The following is an 18261-nucleotide window of genomic DNA, read 5'->3' as shown; positions in this document are numbered from 1 at the left end:
AACCCAATAGAGCATCTTTGGGATGTGGTGGAACGGGAGCTTCGTGCCCTGGATGTGCATCCCACAAATCTCCATCAACTGCAAGATGCCATCCCATCAATATGGGCCAACATTTCTAAAGAATTCTTTCAGCACCTTGTTGAATCAATGCCACGTAGAATTAAGGCAGTTCTGAAGGCGAAAGGGGGTCAAACACAGTATTAGTATGGTGTTCCTAATAATCCTTTAGGTGAGTGTGTATATATATATATATATATACTATATATATATAGTGAAACTACAATATGCTTCTTAGAAAGAGAATTTAATCCTGACATTTCTAGGTACCTTTTCAAATATCAATTGTTTACTATACAAAATCACGGTAACAGGGTTGACATTTTAAGACAGTTCTCTACTGACAAACTTAAGATAAAGTGATTAAAAAATGAGACTGTCTTTCAAGAAGAGTGCTCTACAAGGACAACTCAAAGTTTTTGAAATTTATTTATGGAATGAATATATATATATATATATATAATGGTAACAGGGCTGACGCATAACTTTTAAACAATTAAATAAATGGCTCAAATTGTTAGACAACTTTTAAATAAATAAATAAATAAATGGTCACACTTTAGTTTAGGGTCCAATTCACACTAGTAACTACAACTTTTGCCTCAATAAACTCCTAATTACTGCTTATTATTAGTTAAGTTTAGGTATTGGGTAGATTAATGATGTAGAATATGATCATGCAGAATAAGGCATTAATATGTGCTTTATAAGTACAAATAAACAGCCAATATGCAAGCTAATAAGCAACTAGTTAATAGTGAGAATTGGACCTTAAAGTAAAATGTTACCAAATAAAGAAATAAAACATTATGCCATTTAAAAACATCTAAAAATATAAATATATAGAGAGAGGCATTAAAGAACAAATGATAGCTTTTACTTTTATTTTATAATTTTATTTATAAAAAAAAAATCATATTCACTAGGAAATACACGGGCGCCAAAAATGCACCCTCATTATATGTGTACATTAACATATAGTAAACATATTTTTTTTCCACGTATGCATACGAGGAACAAAAGTAGCACCAGTTTTGTAAAATGACTTTTTCTGAAAGATTTTGGGTGTCTTTTGAAAGCATTGACCTTTCTCTTTCTCACCTGTATCGTGGCCAGGTGCTCGGTCATGGCGCAGGACGAATCGCACCTCCGCCCTCTGCTGACCCCAGCGCTGCAGCACTTCAATAATTCGCTCGCTGTCACCAATCACACGCTCTGAGAGAGGAACCGACCAATAGGTAAGAAGTGATGCAAATTAGGTGGCAAAGATCCATTCTAGAGTGATGCATCACTGCACATTTAAACCACAGTCACATGGACAGGTGCAGCAAGATGATTTCTATCGCTTTTATTTCTGTGATGACTTTGTTAGAGGAATAGTTCACCCAAAAAATTAACATTCTGTCATTTATTCACCTTCAAGTCATTTCAAACCTGCATGACGTTCTTTCTTCCGTGAAACACAAAAGGAGATATTTTGATAAATGTTCACGCTGCTCTATTAACTGTAAGTTTTAAACTTGATAAATAATGACAGAATTACATTTTTTTTATTGTTACCTTAAAGTCACATCAAATCAAAACAATTATTGGAATGAAGTTGCTCAATAAGATTAAAAAACACAGAAATGCAAGTCAGCACGCACCAGATCCTCTCCACATCTCGGCCAGATAGCAGTCCACCTCCCCCGGCTCTTTACACATGTCCACCACATCGCGACACAGCGTCTCCGGCGTGATGGGAAGCTCCGTGAAGTGCTTGTCGCTGTTGCTGAGGTACACCGTTAGGAACATCTGAGTCGGTAAAAAAAGACACAACACGGGACGTTACAACAGAGGACAAAAAAACATTCTACAGAAAAAAATTCAGTGAACTTCGATTCTCTAGTTCTTTATAAAGCCATCTATGTACTTGTGTTTTAAAGAACCCTGAACAGATTTCAATACTCTCAACTGAAGCAGTGCTATTTTAACCCTCTCGCGCTCTTCGCTCATTTTTGACCGCATTTTCTTTTTACTTCATCAGAATGGTTTTTGGTACTTGCTGTGTGAACACAAGAAAAAAAATAAAATAATCATGTACATGATTCTAACAAAAGGTTCGAGGGTCCTGAAAAAAGGGCAGACTTGTAATCCTCATGGCCACTATGGAAATGAATTGTAAACGAATTTCATCTATTTCATTAATTTTTGATTTAATTCGTTTTGTACTGCGCCCCAAAACAAAATCTTACTGAAAGCTAATTTTTTTGAGATATCAACCTCAAATTTGGAACACAACCTATTTAGATTTATGGTTTTGATTTTCTCGCAGTTTTCAGAGTAAAACGTGTTTTGAAAAATATACATTTCATATAAAAGTTGAAAATAGTACTTTTGTGCATTTTTCACAACAATAAACTTCTATAACTTTTTAAGTTCACTTTTTTTACTCACTTCAGCAATAAATCTGCCAAGTGTCTTTTTTAAAAAGACAAACTTAAGTCTGTGCTCCGAAGCATTCAAGATTTAGGACAGTGTAAGTTGGAAACTATGCTCAAAAAGTGAATAAATGGATTAGAACTACTGCATTAATATAATTTAATACCACAAAATCCCCTAAAAATACTAAATATTAAATAAAAAAAACATTATCAAACTAATATACAGTACATTCATTTCATTTAAAGCAAAAAAGGTGGCGTCCCAGAGAGTTTTTAATATTATTTACATACTATTAAAGAATTTATTCATATTTTAAATTAGCTTTTAATTGTATATTTTCATTGTTCATTGTAATTTTAAATTAGTTTTTGTTTAAGTAAATTGATTTGTTTTTGTAAAAATGTCTATTTAGCCTTTAATTTCTTTTAATTTCACTTTTAGTTATTTTAGTACTTCAACTCAAACTTCTTTTATTTCAGTTAGCTGTCATGGCAACATTTCTAATTTTCATTTAAGTTTTTTAAGTGTTTCATTTAATATTTATATTTTAGTTCAGCTTAAGTTTTAGAAATTTTGTTATGTGTTTCTATAATGTTTTCTTATATATATATTTCAGATTATCTTTGATTTATTGTAAGTTTAGTAATTTTATCATGTCAACATGTCAGCTATTTTTATTTCAGTTAGGTACCAAGGCAACATTTCAATATATATATATATATATATATATATATATATTGAAATCGTTTTAGTGTTAGTTTTATTTAATAATAACACTGATCTGAAAAACTTAGAATGTAACAAACAATGACTTTCTTATCCATACAGACAGACTCAAAATCCATATACAGCAGAATAAAGTTTCTTGAAGAGGTTCTTCACTTCCATACATGAATGTAGCTTTATTATGAATGCTCTCAACCATCCAGACCTATTATAGATATGTGACTATGCAACACATTCTCACAACTCGTTACATAATGGACGCTTGGCCAGGACCCCTCGGCGTCACTTTTAAAAGGTAGCCCTTTAGCTTCATCTTTCGACGTGCAGGGTACTCCATTGCTTTCAATGAGAAACCCTTGGCGTCATATTGGGAGTGAGAACGTGTTGCACTGTATGCCAGATGCTCACGTAATGCAGTGCGTGTGCATGAAAACGCCAAGATGGATGGTTAACAGCAAAAGAAATGCTGTATTTCTGTCTTGGCACTTTAATTGCAGTCGGCACAGATGGCTGTCACATCAAGAGGGTTCTTATCCAGAAATAAAACACAAGCGTGGGGTCATAATTAGTCAGAAAGCAAGGAGGTAATTGATTTGTAATTCCGAAGGAGGAAAAAGACCAGGTCAGCCATAACAGCATTAATCGAAAAATACTATATCTTAATATAAATTCATGACAAAATGAATGTGATTTATTGTTAAATAAATGTAAAATACCGAATGAATAACGAAGACATAAACTCAACATCTTTACCAATAAAGATTAAGCATATTTTTGAAGGACAATTCTGCTAGTGTGTGTTTATTTTCAGACTATCGGCAGCAGAGTTATTATCACTGCAAAAACACTCAGCAGTTCTCTGTTAGGCCTACTATGTGTGTGTGTGTGTGTGTGTGTGTGTCTACATGATTTGGCAAGCGAAGCTGAGGTACTACTGTCACACCAGATGGGTAGAAGCGTCTCTTCAACCTTAGCACCGGGACAGGAAACGCTCCTGCATGAGAATTCCTGAACGCACATATTTTATTACACGCTTCTCTGGGATACTTGATTCTGATTGGTCAATTGCGGCATTCTGCAGTCAAGTGTTTTTGTATAATGGCCACAAATTTTTTTAAGGCAACCGATTTCTTACACTGTGCTAGTTTTATGTCATTTATATTACTTTACATGTCTCTTACTTCCATTATAAAATAATTGTAAATTAATTATTTATTTATATTCTTTATTCATATATTGGTTTTTCTTTATTATTTTATACATTTGATAATATTGAGACGTAAATTTTGCAAGATTGTTCACGGCTTTAAAACCCCCCCAGAAATTCACAACCCAAATTTGACGGGTTTCATAGTGCACGTTTTTTAAAACGTTCCCGTTACTGTCTCTGTGTAAACTACAAAAACGAGAATTTGTGAAAACGGTGATGTCATGCGCATCACGTTCAGTCTATATGTGTGTAGTGTTTTTATTTACAAAGTGACATCGCCAACTACTGGCCTGGCACGAATAATACAGCGTTTTCAGTCGTTTTCATGGATCTGTGTGTGGCGATTTTGACAACGTTGTCGTCTGTACACAAAAAAACACAAAGGAAAAACTTTTCAGTTTTCAGTACATCATTGTTGTGTAAACATACCCTAAAACTAGAACTATTAAAGATTGTTCTCGTTAATTGAAATAAAGGTTAAATAAAAATATATATTTTTAGATGAAAAACTTAAAACTTAAAGAAAATTAGTAATGTTGCCTTGACAACTAGCTAAAATTTAAAAAGTTTAAATTGAAGTACTAAAATTACTAAAACTAACAAACTGAAATACAAAATAATTAAAGCTAAATTAAAATATGTAAAAAAGAAAAAAAAAAAAGAAACTAAAACTAATACAAATGACAAAATAAAATAAAACAAAACTTTAAATGAATACTGAAAATTTGAAATAAAAGCTAATTCACAATGCATGTTATTCTAATATTATTTTCACATTTTTCATTTAAGTTTCTACACTTAAGTTTTGTTGCAGACCACCGCAAACAGCTGGCATTACTGCAGTTTTTAAAATAGCTAGACTTGTTCAACCAGTTATCAGTATTCCTGATCTGTGCAACATCGGCGTCGTGACATTCATCTGCCGTCACACACAGCTGTGCGAAAAGGGTTTAAGAGGCTTTCTCTCCTTCAATGCGCATACACACTTACACACATCAAGTCTAATCTGGCTTTGGATGCGCACACGACTGCTAAAGCAGTTGTATCCGCGCCTGCTGTCATGCTGCAAGCATGTATAAATAAATGTTTGACAAGATTCAGTCAGGAATATCTGTGGTTAGGCTTGTAATCCAGTAGTCTTTTAAAAACTGTCCAGTTGATCCTGAAAATGAGGCCTGTTAAAGGCAGTGGACCTCCACAGAAATGGCCACGATTGACAATAAAGGCTTCAAAAAGTCATCAAATAGGATCCAGTGAAAAAAGATTACAGTCTATATCAAGCAAACATGGAATTTGGCAACTAAATTACAGATAAAGGTTAAGAAACGGTTGGTACTCTCTTAGAAATAAAGGTTCTTTATTGGCATCCGTGAAAAACCTGTAGCATTCATGGAAACTTTCCATTAAACAAAAGGTTCTTTATAGTGGAAAAAGGTTCTTTATATTATTAGAAAATATTCTTTTAAGAACTGTTCACTTTAAGGTTATTTGGAGAACGTAAAATGGATCTTCTATGCACTTTCAAAAAAGAAAAGTTGCAAAAGGTGTTTTTTTCACAGCGATGCCAATAGAAGAACCATTTTTGGTTCCACAAAGAATTTTTCAGTTCTTAAAAGAACCATTTTCTCTACAGTGTGAAGAACATTTGAATAATGTAAAGAAGAACTTAAGAGAATCTTTTGTGCAATGTAAAGGTTCCATGGAAGTTAAGATTCTACATGGAACTTTCAATGGCAATAAAAAAACAATCATTTATGGCATTGAAATGGTGATTGGTGATATGGCATATCAAAAACCTCCTCTTGTAACCCATTATTTTTAAGAGTGTAGAACGTAGCCCTACTGTTTAAGTTAGATGAATGAGTATATTTCTGTCAGACCATTCTGTATTCTCTCTTGGGATGACCAATGAAAGCTTTTATTAGATGAATGTTTGCTGGTGGGAATGGAATCTCATTAAATCTCCCTTTAATGTATATCTTCCTCTAATGCACTTATGTTGTAATGCGCTAAATCACGCTAAACACTAACCTAATTTGTCTCTGGGTTATGGTTTATAAGATGAGCTCTTAAAAGATCCTAATTGAATTATGGAAGGAGCATATTGCATACGGACTTGCAAACCACAGACCTCTAACATATTATTTCCCTTTTCTGAGGGAAATTCAGCAGAATTCTTTATCGAATGGTGGTGTCAATTTTGTCCTGGAAGCCATTGCTAAAAATGGTAAAATTATGTTAGAATCAATTAAACACATTTATCCATTTCCAAGACATACCCAATAGCTGACGTGGCTATTTTCCAAATTTCGAAGACAGCACCCTGGTTTCATTTACAGATTTGCGCAAAACTTTTACGATATTTTCTAAATGTCGATAAAAAACTATTGCGAATTTATGGAGTTTCCATTAACCGATGTTATGAGACAAAAACATGTTTTCCTCTCGCGATAAGTCATTACAAACATCATGGCAAGGAATGTTGGTAGGTTTACGAATATCGTAGCCAACGCACTAGCCGTTATTTTTAATCGACGGAAACGTAGGCCTGTTATCCAAGCATTAATGGCAAGGAAAATCCCTTATACTTGGGAGCGGAACATATGAGGTGTTTCTGGGTGTTTCTCTCTTCTCTCTGCTTCAAGGTCTTGATAAATTGTGGCATTTCTTTGTCGTTTAGAATCCAGTATTCCCGTAATTCTTTTGTCCTGAGTTTAATAAAGAACTCTGTGTCGTCTTCTGTCCAAACATACCGCGTCATCTTTAAAGAATGATCGACTTTTACATACGCCAGGGGACCTGTAAATGCGAAAAACTGTTTCCATTGCCGTTTTGCAAAATATTCCTTTTTCGAATTGCCTGAAAAACCACCTCATGTGAGCGCAAAAACTCCCATACATCGCAAAAAAGTTTTCGCGAAATTGACGTGTTTCCTGTGGGCGTATTTTCAAATCGCAATTTGAAGGGTAATGGAAACGCAGCTAGTGATCTGTCTTTGCGTCCTCCTGTCAAAGTAGGACATGTGTCTAAATGTCTGGCTGCATGACGGAAAGTGCTTTTGAATCAGCGTTTGCTTCCACTGGACATTAAATCCTAGAGAGATCAATGCTGTTATAGAAAAGCCCTTGTTCCAAAGGCCAGCCTGAGGCGGTGATCCCAAACTTGATCCCTAGAGTAATATTTCTGAGAAATCTTAAATGACATGGTGCTGTCCTAGGGCATGGGACAGAGATTTAGGATTACAGTATTAAAGCACTTTTTTGCAACAAGACACTGTTTATGTTGCCACAGGTAACCAGAGGTGATGTAATGGATTTGAATAGTCAAATATACTGGCATTTACCATCAGCTGACAAGCATTAAACTCTCATTGAATATTCACCAAATGTCCTGGAGACTTTCCATACAGATTCATTTAAGTAATAAACTTAATTTAATTTAAAGGTTTAACTAGAAAGTTAACCCCAAAATGATATTTCTCTAATGTCTTCACTTTCTTCAATACTATACAAAAACCCCACAAAAAAGACATTTTGAAGAGTGTTTCAGCTTTTTTGTCCATACAATGACAGTGAATAGGGTCCAAAACAACTCTGGACCACAGTCACGTAAAAACACTAAGTTTCAACAGGGATTTTTACGCTGGTCAGTGTTGGTATAGCTGGCCAAAGCCAGGTTAAGCTGGATGTTGGTTAAGCTAGTTACCCATCAATGTCAGTTTTCTCAGCAGACTTTTCACTTAATACTGACATAACTTCTCTAACTGACCTGATTTTATTTATGCATCGCCTTTTATGTGTTCCCTACACATTTCAAAAAGCAAACAGTAAGTAGGCCAGTTCATTGGGCCATTTTAAGTGGACAAGAAAAGGGACGTCATTCTCTTGCAATTCAAAGTCAAAGGCGTAGCCCTGGGCAACTTTGCATTTCGTGCAGCAAAAGAATAAACATTAAACAAAAGGTTTTGATGACAGAACCATATCTTTGTCAACAGTGCATTTGCAATTGAGTGCGTAGCTTTGACGCAATGACATTCAGGTTAACGCCTGTACTCATTAACCCTAAAGTATCTTAAATCTAACCAAGCCACAAAACCTCATGAATTAAATGGCATTTACAACATATATCCATAATAGGAACCATTCTTCGTTATTTTTCCAGTTGTCAAATCATGCTGAAAACAGTAGATGCATTGTTCAACTGGATAAATGAGATTGTCTGTTCCACAACATGCAATGTACATTCACAGCCCGTATTGCATGGTTTTCATTAACTGTAAAGGTTCATTGCCTTGACTGTTGGAGCTTGTGCAAAGGTGGGCAGTAATCACATTCGACAGGATGAATGAAAAGCGGTCAGCCACAAAGTCGAAGAAAAGCCAATATGCCAACACAAAGAGGTAATCCAACGAACGCCGAGAGCATCAATTATTCAGTCTGATCACTACAAGAGCATCCATCAATACATGCTCTGATCGGACACGGTTTACTCGATAATGTGCCTTTAATTTAGGCTCTCGTGCTTTGTTAGGAAGTAGCTTCTCTGTGTTTCATGTTAGTCACAGGACAGAACCCGCAGATTCAGCAGGCTGTCAGCCTGCAGTGTGTGTGAGAATACAGGCCCAGAATCAGCCATATGGCCCCTGCAGTGGATTGACACAAAGCACGTCTAATATGAGGATTAGTCTTGAGTTCATACTCTACAACTCCAACCCACACACACGCTAACCCTCCACAACCCTTTGGCCACCACCAGGAGAATAAAGGTGGTTTAATAAAAATGCTGAAGCTTCAAAAATGGACGTGGTTTAATTTAACCTCTGCTAGTCTAAAGGACAGGTGAGCTGACTTCAGTAGTAGACCCTATTTATTATAGCTATAAACATCCTAAAAGTCAAAGTTAAAACATTTCGAGTGCCTGATTACCGGTTGGTCCTTGGGAGCCGAGTTTTCCAAACACACTTCTCTGCATAGCAGCAATGTTGTTGTGTGGAATGTGATCTTGGCAACAGTTGCCGTGGCAACCGGCCGCCGCAATTCTGGTCATTGTTTCCCACCGAGGCCTCAGGTGGCTGAAAGGGCCCGACAACAATCAGCGATATTTATAACTCCTAATGCACAGCCTTTGAACTGAAGTGGGATACGGAATTGAATTACTACAAGCTAATCTTATTCCACAAGTGCTCCCGGCCCGAGACATCTATTCACCTGTCAAATCAATTTAGAGTCTTGAAAATAGCTGCTCTGGGTACTTTTCTAATCGACACAAAATGCATGACCACACATGGACCCTTCAATGCCTTTCAACAGAGGGAAGCTATGCAACCCAAATCAACTTCCTCTAGGGGAAGTATAAACAATGCCTTGATATTCTCAATGCAGTTTTAGTTCAAAACGCACTGAGGAGGACAATGCAGGTTACTTCAGTAAAATGTCACACTAAGAGGAATATCCCACTTCTAGTTTTTTCTTTTCTTTTTTAAATCACAATTGTTGTTCCTTTGAGACTTAAGGCAGCTAGTAATTCACAGCAAAAACAATGAACTCAGCGTCTGAGGTACGGAAAGATTTATGGGGTGAACAAAGAACACAGTCACAATTCAGATAATTCAGACTGCTGAAAGAATATGCTTTGTAACAAGCTCAAATACACTGCGGTTATCTCAAACACAGTGTCCGACTTCCAAATAGCTGCTTTACTTAAGTTAAGATTATCTAGGATCTAAAACTGACCATGACTCAAACTGAAGTGATCCATCTATGATCTTTACAAGCTAAATATACCATGCTGTTGTATCCACCTCAAACACACAACAATGCTACTGACCAGTAAAAGTGTAAAAATATTACTAAATGTTGTGGTATCTTAAAACCTATGTCTCAGAATAGTGTATTTCCATTGAAACAATTCCAAAAAAATCTAAACGCCTAAAGAGGTTGTGTCCGCAGGTCATTAATTTCATTATTTGCGTTTGAAAATCCGTGAAATGAAAACTCATAATGTCCCATTCCATTATGCACAGGGATTATAATTCACATTGACGGTATAAATCCATGGATACTGACGGTTCATCCAGATTGAAGGCAAACATCCGGTGACAAAGCCAGTGGAGATTAAGGACTTTCTTGAAAATGAACCCATAGAGCAATGAGTTTTACCCAGAACTGTATCTTCATTAGAAATGTACTATAATGGAAAGATTAAAATGACAAATAGCCCTTGTGATCGTTGTGGACAGAGGAGACACGATCATATGCTTTTACTGTGGATGGTTGGTATATGAATGTGTGACTCACCAACACACACCATTAGTGACTCACCCATAAGAGTAGTGACAGCAAAGAGATGGCAGGTGTTTTAGCACCCTAAAAACTAATTTCACTACATATATATATATATATCTCAAAACATATAACCACTACATTAGCATTAACAAATACATTGTCTAACCTTAAGGGTCTGTCAGGTAAATGAAATTGTGCCACACATCTTAAAATCGTACCTTTGCTAAACGATCTTGATTATTTGGTTATTATTTGTTTATATAATAATAGTCATATTTGCATGTGAACATTCCATGGAAACTTATTTAATCCAAAGAGATGCTATTCTAGAAGAAAGTAAGATGTCTACATGCAAACATTTTTGCAATTAACCCTTCCTTATATTTGTTGATCAGTTTTTTTAATTGTTTCAACACTTAGCTACTGAAATTAATTAAAAGATACGCAATATTGTGGACCAGTCTGTGTTTATTATCAGATAACAAACAGGATATGAAATCTAAACAAGACAAACAGACAATTCAACCTCTTCCTCCTATTTATTTAATAGAATCCCATTTATCACCATTATACCACTGCTGCCTGGGAATGTTTATCTGTTATCATCCATCTGAATCTGATCAATGCAACTTGGATGAAAAAAAAAAGACATTTACTTAATGAAATTGAGTTGCTCAATGACAAAGAAGCAATGTTGATGCATGGAGATGAAAATCATTGTACATCATCAGCGTATTACATTGCTTGATCTCGACTTACCGGCATCATATTGAAAATGACCTCCAGATATTGTATATCCTTATATTGTAGAAATTGGTCTCCAAATAAGTGTTCTTATTGTTGCTGTTTTATATGCAGGTGAATTGAGCACGTATTATCCTCTTCTTTTACGTATCATTATTTTAGATTAGTCTCCTCTGATGTCTCCTGACAATATTGCAGTGCTGATTTATTATAGAAACCTGTTGCAGAATGAACCCGAGATGAACTCGGTAAATACAGTAAAGTTTCTTGCACGAACCGCTCAGACTTAGGGAATCGCAGACCGCTGAGCACACCGAACCATTTGTGTACGCAGCGATTCACTGCCGCTATACGATATAAGCGATAGAAAACATAACGGAATTCCGCGAACGTCTTGTATCATCTACTGTCCGCTAAGCTGATTGCATGTCCACATTATATCCGTGCGAGCGAGTTTTTTCGCTGTATCAACAAACGCAACCCAACCCAAGATGACGCTGCGCGAGATTCCGAATATCCCCGGCGCGTGCATGACAAACTCCGCCTCGCGCCACCCGCGCGCTTCCCGCCCACTTCATCATAATCATCTCCTCAGGAGACGTTCAGCGCTCAACTAAGACACGGTTTGCGGATTTTATTTGTCTAATGTGCCCCACACACTACAGATGCCTTTTCGAATGATAATGCGAATGACCATTTAAGTAATATCGAAGAAACAAACGCGCGTTAACTCAAGAGTCAAGACCATGCTGTCGTTACAAAACATTTCATTTAGTTTCATTGCACAGTAGCCTAGGCTACAGCTATAACTAACAAATACTTATAAAATGCAATAAAAACGTGAAGAAATAGCTACTCATAAATATAGCCTAATAGATTAGAAATTACAAAAAAATTGTCATCAAACACTCACCAAAATGACCTGACCAAGAAGTTGAAGTTATGGAAATGTACCAGAAATAACAATTTGTGTTGCTGAACATGGTAATTTATTACAATACTGAATTTCTATGGACATTTTATGCATGAGGATGATAATCATTCAGTCATTTACATGTCAAAGTACCCTATGACACCAAGTATTGTAGTGCCACTACATTGGTTTGATCAGGGCCAACCAAGTAGGCCTATACGAGAATAAATGAACATAAGCATTTATATCAGGTATTTGACAAGAATATATTGAGTCGACTGACCTGGGCTGTGTTTCTCAAAAGTATCTTGAGCTAAGTAAGTTTGGGTATGTCATTTTATGCCTCACTTGCCAAAATGGGGGTTGCATGAAAAGAGTTTAATGGTAGAGTCGAGACCATTGGTGGCAATATGATCAACTTAGGCTTACGATGCTTTTGAAAACCGCAGCCTTGAAATACTCGGTTATGGGCTGGTACACCAGTGGGAAGTCTGTAATGGCAGGACTGGAGGAGATAACTCAAGTATGGAAATACCTCTGGCAGATCTGTTATCTTAACTATAAGTGTAATGTCTTTTCTGCACTGCGCTTGAGATGAGAGCCAGGTGGTGGTTTGCATGAAAGCATGGTCTGAGAATGCAGTTAAATGGTGTTACAGTATGTGGTGCAAACCATTGCCATAAAGACAAGAAACCTCTTGAGTAAAAGCTGCTATAATCATGGTTTAACTCCCTTAAATCATGGGAGAAAATCTACAGGGAGGAACTGCCTTAGGAGAACAGCAATAATCAAATGTACTTTAATACTGTCTGATCCAATTTGACACTTTTCCAAGCACTTAGATGATGGTGATACCTCATTTGTCCCGCTGAGGGAAATGTGGGCGTACAATACATATAAAGCTAAGAAGACAACGGATTAATAACAAATACAATCACACAGTCATGTCTTGTAACAGTCAAATTTGTAGCCAAAGGAACAAAAGAGTACTTATGTTCCTACAGTTGTATCCAAACCTTGGGGATTTGAACAAGCCCTAATTTGTGCTAAAAACATGAATTAAACTTCAAAGTTTGCAACTTGTTGAGAAGAACTGTTACGTTTCTTAGCATAATGATCGAGATTTTGATCTGGCAAATGAAAAATCACATAGACTTGTTTTGAAGGAGTCTATTGACCATATATATCATACGAGATACCGCCTAAAAACCCCTAGCAACCTTTTTTCAACCTTCCAGAACACCCTAGCAACGTGGATGCAGCTTCTGAGTGGAGAAGCACCACATTTCCTTTGGAAAATGTAAAACCTATATGCAGATATAAGCTAAAATCACACACTTAGAAAAAAGGTTCAATGGGGTTCTATATAGAACCATATAGGGTTCTTGACTCGATTTTAAAGAACACTTTATGCCAAAAAGGTTCTATGTAAGGAGAGATGTCATAAACGATTGCATAATATTTTCAAGTTCAATGGGTCATTTCATATTTTTGTATGCAATGCAATGTCTCTACTATTTCTCTTTACTTCCTGTTTCTTTTGTCCTTTCGTATCTCTCTTCCTCTCTCTGTCTTTCTTGACCTTGCGGAGCACCCGTGATTGATGGGTTGGGGACAATGTTATGACAGGTTCTGGATGTTCTAGATTAATGATGTTTGGCTCAGATTTACAGGTATTTGGCTGTAAAACTGCCTCTGTTGTATGGACATCATAGATTTTAGTGCAGTTTTCAAAGTAAAAGCTGTCAAAAGGTCGTTTAGGATATAGGACATACTGAATCTGTTTCTTTTCAATATACTGCTGATTTTCTTCTTTCCCCCCCCCCCTTCTTTTTTGTGTTCATTCTGTCCTCTACTGGACAAGAGCAGTAATGACAGATGTCTAACTACTCCCCAAAGAAAGGTCCCATCCTGTTAGTTAATGTTCACAGACAACACATCTCAGACAAACATGGGTGATCTAGGATTAGGTTGGACCTAGGTTGTCCTTTGTTTCTTTACCTTAAAATATAAAACTGAGCCAGAAACTGCTGTTGTAGATTCACAGTCACCAGGGGGCATGACATCAGACCTTATTTAGTATATGAGTTTCAGACAGGGCGGTGTATGTTGTGACGGATGGTCTGGTCTGGGCTGGGCTGAGGCAGGTGGAGGGATGTTGTTGACTACCGCCAGATGACACTCGTCTCTAAATGTCCCAAAAAAGCAGGCAAATGACCTATAAAAAATGACTTAACGCTTTTAGATTGCATATTATAATGTCAGTATCATTACTTAATACATTTTTACTTATTTATCACATATTTTTTTCATAGTTTACAAAGGATCAACATGCATTTATGCTGTAATTACAACAGAAAATCTTAGATAGCATGAAAATAAATGATTTATTATAATAAATTAAAATGACTAAATGAAACAAAATATTTATATATAAATGCATTTATAATTAAAATGTTTTTTAATGAAAAATGAAGCAGCGTCCTCTTTAATACTGTTCTAAAGCATTAAGCTTGCAAAGGTGTAATCCAGACAAAGTGTGGCTACTTCAGGTAGGTTTTGTTATACTATATATAATTTTCAGTATTTTACATGCATATAGTATACTAACATAATACTGACAAATATGTAAATAATCTTTTCTTTAGGTGTAGATAAAACTGAAGAAATTACTATATTACAGTCCACTACATTAAAGTGCATTCTTTGAGGTGAGCCTTAACTGTTCAATTATTATTCGATCAGTGTACAAACGTTATTGTGGTTGATTAGATCAAGAGGTTGTAATGTACTATTTTTTTCACTAGATGGCGCTACGAAGAAGCATTTAATACAGTGGAATAGAACGGGACAGCGCTTCTATTCATATGATGCAGACTCAGTGAACCTGTGGCCATGGTTTGCATGCCATGTGCAGTAACTCACTGCTACTCTCAAACTGTAATGTGCCATTATCTTCCACGCAAATTTGTATTTACTATGTTTGAGGCTGCTTGTTGTGATTGCTTGAGTATGTGAAGGCCAAGGATCTTGCTATACACTACTGTGGTACGTACATGCTTTAAAACACAGTAGGCATATCTACTTCATCATTTACATGTTTCATAATTTCTACAAAATCTGTAGACGTAAATGCATTTATTCTATAACCAGAAATGTTTTATCGGGTGCAAAGCAGAGTTATCCGTTCTAAAGAAAAAGTGTCACCCCAATTTCCACAGAGCGTGAACCACTGCCCATTGTGCTTAGTGTGTTTGTGTGTGTGTGTGTGTGTTGTGTGGGTGAGGGAAGGAGTGTTTTTTTTATAAATCCGAAAAAAAATCATTATATTTCATGATGTGCGCAAGAAAAATGTCCAAGTCAATGATGTGAATGAATGACTTGAATGCATGACATCATATATGTTTCCTGATGCATGTTTTGTCTGTTGCCACAGGGAAAGGACAGTAAAGGACAAGAACAGAGGAAGGGAAGCGAAAAATAATAGGAGTGTGCTTCTTCTGCTGTTTAATCTCCAGACAGTCCCTAATTTCTCTAATTATCAAGCTGCTAAGCAAACACAGGCAAGCAGGCAGGAATTGGCCGTCTCCTGCGGCTTACACTTCAGGGGGTCGTGTCTAATTTGAGGGAAGACCCGGTCCATCTCTTGCACGAACACATCTAGGGCTAACACACCCCTACCAGCGTGGCCCCTCCCTTACAACCCCTACCCACATGCACCAGCTTTATGGCAGATGGCGTAGTTCACCCTCCCTCTGAACCTCCATTCCACCCCCACCCTCGGCAGCTTTTGTGCCCCTGTGCGTGCAGTGTTAGGGGGCTGCGACAACAACAGCCCTCCCCACTGCTTCCTCCCGCCCTGGCCCTATTGTAAATGGGGTTCTGGCTTCATGCATGGCGCTGCGATCAGGTGCCCTAACAGGGTTGTCAGCGCCCAAAAAATCGTTTTAATCCCAGCGGTGGCGCGTCAGGGCCACTGGAGTTCGTAGTACTTTCCTGACACACTTGACCGGGTTTGATCCCGAACCATTGGGAGAATCTCAAGAATATTCTAAAGGCTTGTTGCAGTTTGTCGCAGTACTGAATGTTTTCAATAACTTAGTATTGACTTGTTTGCTTAAATGGAGCATATGGTTGCACAAATTCATAAGTTACTGAATTCTACTTGCCAGTGCATCAATTCAACCTTTTTTGGTTTGGTTCCTTTGCCTGGGTTCCTTCGTAGTTCTTCGCTGCAACTAAATACCGCAACAATGTAGGTGCAGCCAATGTACATTGTACAATGTACCCAATGTAAATACCCAGTGCAGCAGGTAAATATTCTGCTTGGTCAAGAGCATTGAGATGGAAAAACCTTGACCAAAGTCAGAAGTTAAAAAATTATACTCGCTAGTGCTTTAATTGAGGCTTCGTCCAGAGTCATTTCTTTGCCAGGGTTTGTTCCTACAAAGCCCTTTTTTGCAACTAAACACTTGACAAAAATGGCAAATACAAGCAAAATTCTGCTTGGTCATGAGTGTTATGTAACTGCTAAGGGGCTTCTGTTTCCCTGAGGTCATCTCCATGACAACAGGGTTCAAGTCTCTTGGGGCCTTTGGCACACGCGACCCTTCTGCAGGGCAAGACCCCTGGGGCCTGGGGGTGGGGACACGTGTGGGTTAAAGGTCACTGGACACTACGGACACTGAAAGCGAATTGGGAAAGGGTTACGGTGACACGGGCCGAGGTCGCCTCAGAAAATGCCTTGCATCTCCATAGCATTAGTTGCGGTCAAAGAAGTCCTTTTTGGCCGTCAAACCCATGATGACCCTTGGAGCGGATGGCACACGCCAAATTTAATCTGATAGACCGCTAACTCTCAATCCTGTTTCACCCTCTAGTTTCTTTCTTGAATAAATCTGTGATCTACATCTCGTGCCAAGTAGGTGAATCTTTGCTTATGTTGCATTCTGCTGCCCCTTGAGATTTTAGCAGAGATTTGAGATACGGCCTGCCACTGGTTTTCGAACAGATGCCCCTCTCCGAGGCCATAACCACCCTCGACTTTGAGGAGGACACGTATGGCTCAATATTAAGAATAGTGGATGATTCTTGAACTTTAACTTTTTTGGCTACATCCTTGCCCCCTTTCCCTTCAGTTTCAGGCTTTTTTTAATGGTTTGGTCCTTACATTGTAGGCAACAGAGCAAGGAGCCAAATAGAAGGTGGACAGGAAAAAAAAATCAATACTTAGCGTGTCCAGTGGCATATACGGATGACGAATGCGGCAACAGAAGACGCGAAGATCAGTTGGCCAATGTGGAGAGAGAGAGAGAGAGAGAGAGAGAAAGAATGAATCAAGAATAAAAAATACAGGGAATGAGTTGGGAAAAGAGTCGGGCCCCCACTCTCTCCTTCCTCTTCCCTTTGTTTTTCCCTTTTTCTTTTCTTGTGAACTGTAACGTGTTCCTCGGTTCGCTTTGTTATTGCCTGACAACCTGCTGACACTGACCCACCAACTCCCTGAAATTCTTGTTGCCTCTCCCACAGTCGCTCTTTTTTGGTTTCGCATCCATATTTCTGTCTCAAATCCTCACCGTATCATATTGTTATAGTTACTATTTATTACTTTCTCAACAAGTTAAAAGAGTCTGGGAAGGGAAAGAAGAGAGAAAAGAAGGGTGTCGGGATGAGATTTGTGGCTGTGGTCATTCCAGCAGCTCTTGTCCCACCTGCCATCCGTTCATGATGGAGGGGGTGAAAGAAGAGTAGAGTGGGGAGCTGCATCTCTCTTTCCCTCAGCTAACTCACCCTGACAGGCGGGAACGCAGACTGCAGAGAGGAGGAGGACGAGAAGGAGGCGCCTCAGCCCACACCCTCCAATCAAATGCTCCCTTCTCTCTCAGCCAGTGGCAGCAGGGCAA

General features: G+C 37.7%; 1 protein-coding gene across 2 annotated transcripts in view; it reads right to left on the bottom strand.

The window, feature by feature from the left end:
- The window catches only part of tp53bp2b (tumor protein p53 binding protein, 2b), a 28742-nt gene extending 16764 nt beyond the window's left edge, over positions 1 to 11978 (bottom strand). For both annotated transcript variants that reach the window (XM_056269665.1, XM_056269666.1), the window contains exons 1-3: positions 11461 to 11978; positions 1704 to 1851; positions 1159 to 1272 (exon numbers count right to left, since the gene is read on the bottom strand). In XM_056269665.1, the coding sequence (XP_056125640.1) occupies positions 1159 to 1272; positions 1704 to 1851; positions 11461 to 11469 (271 nt within the window). In that variant the 5' untranslated portion in view covers positions 11470 to 11978. The remainder of the gene's footprint in view (positions 1 to 1158; positions 1273 to 1703; positions 1852 to 11460) is intronic.
- Positions 11979 to 18261: the final 6283 nt, after the last annotated feature.

Source organism: Rhinichthys klamathensis, unplaced genomic scaffold, assembly GCF_029890125.1.
Source record: "Rhinichthys klamathensis goyatoka isolate OS25496 unplaced genomic scaffold, OSU_Roscu_1.1 h1tg000289l_1, whole genome shotgun sequence".
In the NCBI taxonomy this organism is placed as follows: domain Eukaryota; kingdom Metazoa; phylum Chordata; class Actinopteri; order Cypriniformes; family Leuciscidae; genus Rhinichthys; species Rhinichthys klamathensis.
This window is presented reverse-complemented; position numbering and strand designations above follow the sequence as displayed.